This window comes from Pocillopora damicornis, chromosome 3 (assembly GCF_964200805.1).
Source record: "Pocillopora damicornis chromosome 3, jaPocDami1.2, whole genome shotgun sequence".
Lineage (NCBI taxonomy): Eukaryota > Metazoa > Cnidaria > Anthozoa > Scleractinia > Pocilloporidae > Pocillopora > Pocillopora damicornis.
In genome coordinates this window covers 31,847,212-31,858,567 of record NC_142672.1, presented here as the reverse complement: position 1 = coordinate 31,858,567, position 11,356 = coordinate 31,847,212, and the positions used below count along the sequence as shown (strand labels likewise).

General features: G+C 36.7%; 2 protein-coding genes across 2 annotated transcripts; both read right to left on the bottom strand.

Annotated features, from left to right (window-relative positions):
* Nucleotides 1-1,753: 1,753 nt before the first annotated feature.
* LOC113666050 (adenosine receptor A3-like) lies at nucleotides 1,754-3,262 on the bottom strand. The gene has a single exon (XM_027181803.2). The coding sequence runs from the start codon at nucleotides 3,125-3,127 to the stop codon at nucleotides 2,150-2,152; it is 978 nt and encodes a 325-aa protein (XP_027037604.2). The 5' UTR covers nucleotides 3,128-3,262; the 3' UTR covers nucleotides 1,754-2,149.
* A 3,724-nt stretch (nucleotides 3,263-6,986) lies between these two features.
* LOC113666048 (cyclin-C) lies at nucleotides 6,987-10,436 on the bottom strand. Its single transcript, XM_027181802.2, has 2 exons — nucleotides 10,002-10,436; nucleotides 6,987-8,379 (listed from the first exon to the last, which is right to left on the bottom strand). Exons 1-2 carry the CDS (start codon nucleotides 10,404-10,406, stop codon nucleotides 7,939-7,941), a joined length of 846 nt encoding a protein of 281 aa, XP_027037603.1. The 5' UTR covers nucleotides 10,407-10,436; the 3' UTR covers nucleotides 6,987-7,938.
* Between the last annotated feature and the right edge of the window lie 920 nt (nucleotides 10,437-11,356).

The window sequence follows — 11,356 nt, the reverse complement described above, 5'->3', positions numbered from 1 at the left end:
GCTCCGCTGAGCATTACAGAAAATGATTTTGAAATTGATTAGGAGCTAGCGAGATTTTAGGATTACAGCGTTTAATATTCCTCACATCTAAGATTAGTAGGGGTTTTGGAATCGGTAGCGAACTAGCAAGATTTTATTTTTTATTTTTATTATCTTATCCTTCTTTAAAGTTCAAGAAGTAAACGTAAACGAAGCGTGTATTCGTCAGTTTTTCATAGATTTTTACAAGACATTTTAATGTATTTTTCGATTTTTTAAGGATTTTATCATAATAATAGAAAATGTTTTTAGTGATTAAAGTTTTTTTTAAAATTATCATCATTATTATTATTACTATTATTGTAAGTATAATTATAATTATCGATACAAGTTGCAAGTGTGACAAATGTTCTTGGAAAAAAGAATTCAGCATCTTGTGATGATCGTTGGTCTACGCAATTTGTAACAAAATCTTGACGCAAATTGTGACTATCTCAACTTTGCCGCAAAACATGCAGTGCTTGGTAAAAGCAATGCAAACGAATATCGTCAAATATCGCGCTTTGTTCTTCTGATATGTCGGTGTGATCGGTGAGGGAAACCACAAATACACACCTTGTAGAATAATGCTGCGTTGCAAGAGTCAAGAAACATATTTCAATTTGCTGCAGGATGTTTGTACTGCGGCACCATATAATAACGACGCATTTTACGATAATCTATGCATAATTACAATGGTTGCGGCACTTGATAAATAAACCCTTCAGGCGGCTGGTTCGTTAGCTTATAATGTCCGCAGCTGAGAATTGTTCGAAATATGAATATTTGGCCGAGAAGCGAAGCTTCGAGGGCAAATGAGAGATTTATTTATTATCAAACCTTATATTTATTTTCGTAACGTGCGTTGAAAGCAAATTTTTTCATAAATGTAATTGACTTTTTTTATACTCGCCTTAGCTGCGTGTGAGAACATATTTTTAATGTCAAAAGTAGTTTGTCTTCATGTAAAGTAATAAAGATGAAAAAGTGAAACTATTGAGCTGGCTTTATTCCGTTGGCTTAGTTTCTTTTCGACGGAAATAATTGGAGGACGAATTTCGGCGTAGACGGAGGTTATTGCGTGATAACCATCCGGTGATTTTGCAACAAGCAACGTAAATAGAACCGCGCGAAAATTAGTGGGTGGGTTATAGCTTGTACTAGCTTGTTGAAAAGTGCGACATGCAGAACACTGAGAACTCGACGATAACCTCCACTGGGTGGGAAAATATAATGTTTTTCAGTGGACGTTATTTGATTCTAGAGGTGACGGTTTCCGAAAGAGAAGCTCGAGGAAATCTTTGTGACCCTCTGTGCCTCTAGGAACGGAGGATAAAGTCTAATGCAAATGTACAAGTCTAATAACTTAATATTTATTTAGCACACAGGACGAAATCGTTTACAAACAGGATGTTCGCTTTAAAACGTTCCCTTGAGCGACTTCTCTAAAATTACTCTCTTCCTTCCTGCTATTTGCAGAAAGCTTTCCCATCTCAATTTAGACTTGAGACAAATCTCAAAATTTTCCTTGAGCTGTCCGAAGACTGTTCGCGCACAAATCATGATTCGAGCCGAAACTCTTTTGCTAGATGGAGGCTGTATTGTCGCACCTGACAATTTTGGTTGGTTATGTCGCCGTAGAGGTGTAAATTGAAATGCGACCACCTGTTTACTGACACCGGCTAGTCTGACAATACGCTAATGGTCCTTTGACACAGTTTAAGGTTAAGTTTCCTTAGATAGAATTCTACTAATAGTTTAATTGAACCTAGAGTACAAAAGTTCTGAGTTACACACACATATTACAAGGTTTTTTACTCTCAAGAGTCATTCGTAATATTAAGAAAAAAATTTGTAATAACGTCTTCTTTTTGTTAAGGTTTTAATATATATGTTGGTTTTTACATTATACGTGACCGAGAGAAATGCTTTTTATTTTAAAGTAAGAAAATTTAAGGCGACGGAATAATAGCAGAAATCAAATTCTGTTTTAGTTATAAAGAGTTATAACATCGCCCTATAAAGGTGCAAAACTGCAACAAACAGTAGGGTTAGAGAGTTCAGTTTTTTCGTTAAATTTAGACTGTAGTTATGTGTTATTACATAGTGTGTTTCCCTGAAAAATCTTCGTCTACAATTTTGTATCCAGAACGTCCACAAAATCGTTGGATAATACTGAGAAGATTGAGAAAGCCCTGTCTCTTCCAACACTAACATACGTATCTCCACGCATTGTTTTTCTTTTGTAGAAATTTGCGATGAGTGCTTGTCTGAACTCGTGAATTCTTACAAAATACGTTACCGGATTTACAAAGCAACTTGAAATATTCAAAAACACTGCCGTAAAATAAATGTTCTTATTCACAGAATAATTAACAGTTTGGAAGATGTTTAAAATAATTATTGGGAGCCACGACAGCAAAGCAAGCAGCGATATCAACAACAATGTCTTCGTCAACTGTCTTTTCTGTGATGATCTCGCATTCTGAGTAAAACGTCTTTTCTGGAACTTTCTCCAAACACCGATGTTACAACCACATATTATGGTTATCAAACTGGCGGTGAATTGCACCCAGAGCCAGGAATAAGCTTCTCTAGACACCAAAATCCTTAGTAGAGAAAGAATTGCTGTACTTAGAAGAACTAAGGCCCATGCTGAATAACACACGCTACGATATGATTTCAAGGATACCACTCTGTGTCGTAATGGCCAATACGTGGCGAAAACTCTCTCACCGGAGATGAAAGCTGCAAAAATAATTGAGGCTTGCGAGTAAAAGATGGTGGAAACGCCACGAAAAATTGTGAAAGTGCTTGTCATTCCCTCTAGCCTTTGCTCATACGTTTTCCAGACCACTGAGTAAATAAAGACAGGAAGAGATACAGCTCCTAACATCAGATCAGCGCTGGCCATGTTAATGAGAAGAACGAAGTGTTTTTTCTGAAGTCTTTTATTGATGGTAAAGAGAGCAATAGTAAGAAGATTTCCCGTAATAATGATGGCAGATGAAACTGTAAAGGCACAACACCACACAATAGCTTCTCGTTTAGACAGAACAGTGTTTAATGGCGCAAGTGCTGACGATGCGTTGTTCGAAAGGTTTTTCATTTCCGATTTTTCGCCGGTTTTCACGAAATTCGCTCCATACTTCAGTGAACCAGCTCTGTGGTCGCCTGTTATGACTTGATCACGTAGCGGAAGACTTAACGAACACGTATAATGATGGAATATGGAAGTCTGTTGGTTGACTTAAATGCAGTATCTATTACTGTTGACAGAACTAACTACACAGTACTGTGTAGTATAAATGAACCACTCCATAAGTACATTGCATTAATTTGCTAAATTTCGCTGATACGCTTCCGAGTTAAGATTAAAACTGATTATCAGAAAGATATGGAATGGGAACCGTTTACCATAACTTACCCTAAGATTGACAAGATATATACAATTTCGTTAAATTAAAAATTCGCAATTATAATATTTGTTTTGTCCTAATTTTCTGTGGAACTGAAGGATGTCTTAATAGCTAATACTTATCGACAAGCTTCTGTTTGGCCAGATCTCCAAACAAATCCGTCAGTTTGACATTTCTGCTGTCCATATCAGCTAATTTGTGCAAATTAAAGACTTAGATCTCCTGTTTGGAGTCCTCTAAGCTTAGATCCGTTATGGTGATTTGCGTTTTAATCGTAAAAGAGGATGATGTTTAGTCCCACGAAACTGTTTCAAGTAGTTTTTTTTCAACAGGATAAAAACTGATCCATGTAATATTAGTTCAAAACTTGGTTCAATGTCATTATCTGAGCAATTGCGCACTCACTCCTCCCCTAACCCAACAATAGTCAACTAATAACAACTGAGGTTTGATATTGGCTTGGGAGAAGGGGGGTGGGGAAGGTGTGCAGTTACTCAGATGATAACATTGATCCCAAAATTTGATATTCTTCCAAATATTCTTGGTTTCCTATACCCTTTCATTCTAGCCTGCGTGTAGCCGTACCATCCCTCCAAAGAAGTATTTTCCGTTTCTCCTTGGCGGGGGGAAGGTAAGGCTTTACGTAGGCTCTTCATTAAAAACAAGATGGCGATTCTTAATCTTATGGAATCCGAGTGCAAGACAGAATCTATTGATATTGAAAACAAGGGCGTGAGCGGTGAAACCACTGACGAAATGAACGCTCGACTTCCTGAGGTTTTGGACGAGGGTGGCCCGTTCGACATAGTGATCATCCTGGGAGGCACAAACGACCTTGGCATGCGTCTTGATGAGGACGGAGAGCCTTTATTCAGTCGTTTGAGATCGCTGCACGAGCTAGCTCTCCTTACTGTCAGCCATACAATTCTTATAATGTTAGGTCAGAGAATTTAGTATTGGATCAACTAACAATCCCCAAATTGATATTTTTCTTTATTCTCATCACTTGTTTGGTCGATATTGTATTGATATTTTGAGGAGAAATTCTGTCTTGGTCACACACGGGAGTTAAAGGGTTAATAAGCTCATAATAGCTTTTAGGCCTTTCCTTCCATAATAGGCCTTTTGATTTTTGAATATCAGCTGCCTGTGTAGAGCAAGGAAAATTTAGGAAGGGGAGAGGGGTCAGTGGGCCTCTATCAGAGTGGCCAGGGGAAAGTTAGACAGATTGGCATAATTCACTTGATGCTAGAAAAAGATATCCTGTGTGATACTAGGAAGGATCAAACTTGTTTCAGACAACTTATTCTACCATAAGGTTTATAATATAACTTAGCTGTGTCCAATTCAGTCTGGTATCATCAAAGTTAATAAAACAAAATTAGGCAAACATGATGCAGGTGTAATGCCAAGTTCTCAGCAACTTTTGAAGAGCCAAAAGGTCACTTGTCAACAACTTGTTGCGTTGAGCTTTGCGTGCGGGAAATATGTAATGATCAAATAAGGCCAGAGATCATGGAAAATCAGCTGTTATTAACCATGATTTATTGAGGATAATCAAATGAAAATTTATATGTAATGCAGTGGATCAACTAATTACTAAATGAAAACAGATACAAGATAACAGAAATCACGAATCAATACCAGCTATAAAATTCTTAAGGCCATAAGATTGCAGGAGATTCAAGGCTACAGAAAAACAAAATGGAACCTTTGAAAAACTGGGTGCTGCCACATGGAGCCATGTACTTGACTTGTAATGATACTTTGTAAGTTGGTTGGTTAAAAAATGCAACTTAAGGAACAAATGCTATAAGTTCAAACTTTTGCTTAAGAATAGGGGTAGAAATAGCCAGTACTTACATATCAGTTCCTGTTTGTACTCTTAATAGCTAATAGCTATTAATAGCTTAAACTTAATTTACCAAAAAAAAACTTATGCTAGCTCTGTAAAGCTGAAACTAGAACCACTGAGAGAAGGCTGCTAACAGCATTTATATATATGTCTATGTGTTAAAACTTATGGCATAATTGCTAAGTAAACAAAATTGACAAATTGGCTAAGAGGATGAAGTAGAGTCATTGAAATAGAGAAGCCTCTATTTAATATTTATTACAGCAAGAATTTGAGTTTTAATCATTAGTTGTAGTGTGACCTTCAAGAATGTTCTAGAAGTAGCTGTGTCATGCTGTGTCATCCCCAAATCAATATATAAATAGAATTTGCTGTAATGTTACGGAACGTTCTAGATCCTCAACTGTACCTATAAAAGCCAAGCTTGTAACTAGATGTAACAAGTAGTTTAGTTGCTGGTATAGTCCATCAGATATCAATAAAGGTGTATGCTGCAGAATACAAGATGTCCACACTTCATAGTCTGATGACAGAAAGAATTAAACAGCACAAAGGCCTGTTATTAATTTATCCAAACTGTTGTTGGGACATAATTAGAGAAGAAAAAAATAAATTGTCTTATACATAATCTAATTACAAGATTGACATCTACACAGTCCTACAAGTGCTCAAATTGGGTTGCTGAAAACCAATCACAAGCAAGAATTTTGTATAAATTTTGACTAACAGTGAAACAATATCTGGCTGCACTACCCATGGCACAGTTAAACTTTTTTTTTGTTCTAACCCCCATACCTCCTGTGCATTCATTGTGTTCTTTTACCTACTAATTTACAAAGCCACATGTAAGAGGTTAGGTAAGTTTTCATTATCATTACTTCTTGTTTTTCACATCCCCAATGACTGGGGATTTACTGTTAAATCACATATTATCCACCTGGTTGATAATTTTCTTACTTCTCATCACCTTTCTGCTGATTACTGTTTTGACATTGTAAGGAGAAATTCATTCTTGGTCAATTATGGAGGTGAAAGGTTGATTTTATTTGACCAGTGGCTGATAAGTGAATTCCCAGACAGAAAATCCTGGAAAAAAAATTCAGGCCCTAACAGAGCTAGGATATTTTCTCCCAGGTGAGTGCTGCTACCAATGTTGGGTATGAAGGGTTTAAAGACTGAAAAACTCAAAGATTCGATTTTTTAAAAATAAAGCACAGACCAACAGGATAAACTTAAGGATGATAGTTTTATAAGCCACCAGCCACAGGTCAGTTACTTGCAAAATTTTACTGCAGCTGTAAGTTTTTTGAAATATTCCATGTGATACAATTGGTTACATAACTGAAACATTACAAAATTTTTAGAAATGAAAAGAACATTTTTTTGTTTGTAAAGAATTGAAGTTGTTGACTTTTTGCTTAATTTTTTAGTACTCAACCAGCAGTAACAACTCATGATATTATTAAGCTTTAGAATGTGGTATAATGACAGGTATGATTACATTTTGTTCAAGTGCTAAAAATCAGCCTTCTTGACTTTTTTTTCTGTAAGTAAAAATTCTTTTGTTTTTAAACCTGTTGTAGAGGCCAGAAAGGCTAATTAACATCAAATTTTTAAGAATGTTAATTAAGCATGCCAGTTATGAAAGAGGTCTATTAAGAGTAAGAACCATATTAAGCTCACAAACTCACTGAAAGTTCAGAAAAATATTAAGTTTTAATAAGCAAGTAAAATGAGCACAACAATTAGAGTATCTGAAAATAGTCTTGAGATCAAACTTGAGGGGGAGGGTCTGAATCTCTTCCCTCCCCCCCTTTCCTACAGTTCTTAAATTTTGTCAGAGACTGTGGCACTGAATTGCTGTCCTAAGGGGAAGCAGGGAAAGGAGTACTGGGTTGTTTATGTTTTTTCTATGGGTGTCTAACCCTAATCTTTACCTCCATAGAAACACTGGTTGAAGACAATATATTGAAAAGGAGAGTTATGGTGTAATCTCATGAAAAAAAATTACTTAAAGCACCTATTTCAATGCGCAATCATTCTGCACAGAATGTTTCTTTAAGCTCTTTTGACATCATGAAAAACATTTGGCCAAATCCACATTATACCCCTTTGAATACAGAGTGTAAGTAAACAACATCACTTTTCATGCATAAGTTGCTCTTACTTGTTCCTTGCATTTCTCTACCAATGGGTATGGACAATAACCAATATTGAATTGATGTGAAATAATCTTTTCTGGGTCTGATGATGACTTTCACTAAGGTTTTCAAAACTACAGTCACCACTCCTGACAACAGCCCTCATCAGGACTACCTTCACCAAGACAGTCAGAATAAATAATCAAATCTTTCTTGGTTCTTCAAATTCATTCAAGTATATTTAACCCTTCAACTCTCATGAGTGACCCGGCTTACAATAACAATCCAATATCCAGTAGACAAGTGACAAGAAAATAGAAAAATATCAATTAGGGGGAGTATTAGTTAATCAAGTAGCAAGTTCTATGAGCTAACATAAAAAAATTGTAAGGCAGACAGCAAGCTGAATTGCATGTGCTAACGAGATCTTGGAAGTAACAGGGTTAAAAACATTTTTCCCAAAATACTATTGGAAAGGGGAGAAAGACAGTCATAAAGTTCTCAGTCAGGATTCTGGTGGCACAGGAGATGGAGTCTGGCCAGGTGTAGCAGATGTTGGCCTGACTTTGGGTCTTGGAGCTCGGCTTAGTACTGCAGAGATTTCAGCTCTTTCATCGTAACTCTTATACAGTTCATACAGCTGCAAGATTTCCTGTGTGATTTCCAGTACTTTGTCCATATCAACAGATAGCTCAGCAAACCACTGCTTGGAATCTTTCTGTTGAATGACACAAGCCATATAAATGGCAGCCAATGCAATCTGGTAAGGGGGATAGATGAGAGAGACATCTGTTCGCAAACTATCATTCAAAATGCGCCATGCAATTGGCAGGATTGCATCTTCCATCCCAAGATCAGCAACATACTGAGTAAGAGGTCTGTAAGGATGGTACACAATCAAACAACAGTCCATCATCTCAAGCAAGAAAAATTCACACTCAAGAACCTGCAAACAAACAAATGAAATCAGTAAAGAGATTCTGCTTGACCAAATTACATTTGCAATCTCTGGAAGATATATATGTCATTTCCTGGGTGGGAGGTTTGTATACTGAAAAAACTGTGCCTGAGGTCTTGGGTAGAACCTAAGGCTTATTGCCATACTAGAGACCAAGGTTGCAGTTTTTTCCCATGTGGATTGACCTAGTCCAGGGAATAACTTATTTTATTCTTTCTTATTTTCTTTTTCCTGCATTACCAGGAATGGCATGGAAACAATTACAGACCCCAGTTTGTACTGTGATAAGTTGGACTGGTTATGGGCACCACTATCAGAATTGGGATTTAACATTCTGGCTCCCAGAGATGCTTCAGGAAAAAGTTTTAACAGATGAAACATTTTTAAAAGGAAAACAAAGATAAGGATATCGAGTATTTTTAAGGGAAGTGGGAACACTTTTCAAGTAACAAATTTTATAGTATAAATAATGGTCTTTGCATATTATGCCTCTTGTAAAACTGCCAAATGCAACCCCTCTTGCCCAAATGTTTCTCAATTTACAGTTTCAAGAAAAAAAATTACCAAAGAGGTTATCTCTTTTGCTTTTACTCTTGTTGCTAAACTTATTCCTCTCATATATCTATTTTTAAGACCACCATGTTTTTGTTTCAAACACAAAACAGGAATTAGGGTGGGTTTTGGATGATATCCACACCAATGTGTTTCCTTACTTGTTGTCCACAACTAGTGAATTTGACATTAGTCACTCCCACTGTAACAGCCACATACATGAACTGTTTAAACAGATTAGATTGATGAATATTCTCATCATTTTGTTGGGCATTAGGGCAGATTTTGCAGGCTACAATGGATATTTTAGCAGGCTACAATGTATTGTATCTACCTTGCATGCTTGTATTATTGTTCAGATTGTTTTGTGCCATTTTTTCAGTTTATTTTCTCAATGCCCCCCAGAGTGATGATAACAGAATTTCAGTTAATAACCCTTTAACTCCCACGATCTGATTTTTTATTCTCCTCTCTAGCTGCAACACATTTCCTTGTTAATAAGTTATAAGAATTTGGTGCTAGATCAAGATAACAACTTCTAGTTGATAAGTTTGGATGATGTTTAGATACTATAGGAGGAAATTACATGTTAATCACTTCTGGGAGTTAAAGGGTTATTATTCTTGGTCATAAATATGTTTTGGGGCCCTCTTAGAGCCTTTTTAACTGCTGAAATAACTCTAAGTTAGATCCATAACATGTTCATGCCTGCAAACGTTCTTCTTTGCCTTTCCTTGCAGCTTGTTCTGTTGATAAATGGTGACTTCTTTCACAATAAAACTTAAATGTCTTTTACTGATAAATGATCTGTTCTCGGAATACGAGATAGCACTCAATGTTACTTCTTGCTGAAAAATACGTAAATAAACCTATCTTATGTACTTTATTAAACCAATATATATAGTGGGTATAGATTATCTAGTATTCGGTGTAGTACAGTAAGCATCTTTTCATGCAGGGATGATTGATAGGATTGTTTGTGCCTAAACTTAAAAAGTGAAGCATACACGAATTTACAGCTCATCAAGATGGAAAGATAGGATGAAAACATACTCTACCTGCGTCATCCTGTACGGAAACTGATCCCCGGGAAAAGCGAAGGAGAATTTGTTCTTCACAACGGCGTTACAAGCTGCATTGAAACGACTGTTAGATATCACACCACACTCCTCCGTCTTGTGAGCTAAGTACATGCACGTTGGAGCCATAAGAAGCGGATCAATACTCTTCAAAGAATTTCTGGCATAAAATCTTTTGTAGTACAAAGAGGCAGTTGCAATTACTTGTTGTCGTAGCTTCAAATGTTCGCCTAAAGCTTGCATAAAGTTGATAAAAAAGATTTGTATCTTCTTGTAGTCGTCATCTTTAAGGTTTTGGTAGTCTCGTTGCCTTTCTAGTTCGATTTCTTCACGATCAAGGAGCCATTGATTGCAGTGCGAAGAAAGCCAAAAGTTCGCCGCCATTTTGGATGAAATAATTAGTTACCAGTTGTATGAAGGTGCGCGGTTTTAAAAATGGTAAATATTCACGGAAGGGGGGGGGGGGGGTTGATGGAGAGAGGGGCTTTTCTTAAAACTCCCGGTTATTACTGCCCCCGAAACCCTAACGGTTGAAATATCCCTTCCTTTCCCATCATGAGAGAATTTTAATATATCGAAAAAAATAAACTGGTTGTCTCTGTGCTTTTTCCTTGAGCCTGTATGAAAAGGACCGAGAAAATTGGACAACGAAGGGCTTCGCGTCCACTCAGATGGGTTTCACAGCGTTTCATTCATAGTTACATATTGCGGGAAAAAACTAAGTCTAACAATAATTGTGTATTTTACCTCTCCATGCGAAGAAAGAGATCGAAGAGGGGATACAGGTTCATTCATTATCGCACTAGACTCAAAATCGATCTCACCAATAATCATAACCGTATTTCATCAATCATTAGAGTTTTTCGCAATGGATTTGTAAGGAGGGAGTTTCCTTTCAATGTTCTTCAGTTAAACAATATCTTCGTATCTACGAACGATGGAAAGTGGCACAATCCGCGCACCATGGGAAGAAACAACGGCCAGGATGGTTCTCTGAAGGGTAATGGTGCAGGATTAGCTAAAAGTAGGTTGCTCCCAGAGAATATCGATCATCAAACTGAATTATGAAATTTGGATGTTGGGCAGATTGGGTTATGTTCACAAATATTTTTCTACCAAACTTGTATATTTTCAGATTTAACGCTTTCCATACTACAACTTTATTTACATTGCGGGCCTGGCACAGGCTAAAAGAGATCCTATTTTCAGAGAGTAAAGGAGTATCTTAGTATCACTAGGAACATATCGAAAATATTACTCAAGCATATGATCTTTTATTTGATATCAATCAAAACATTTAAAACGCAACGTACTTTTAATTTTAATCCCGGGAG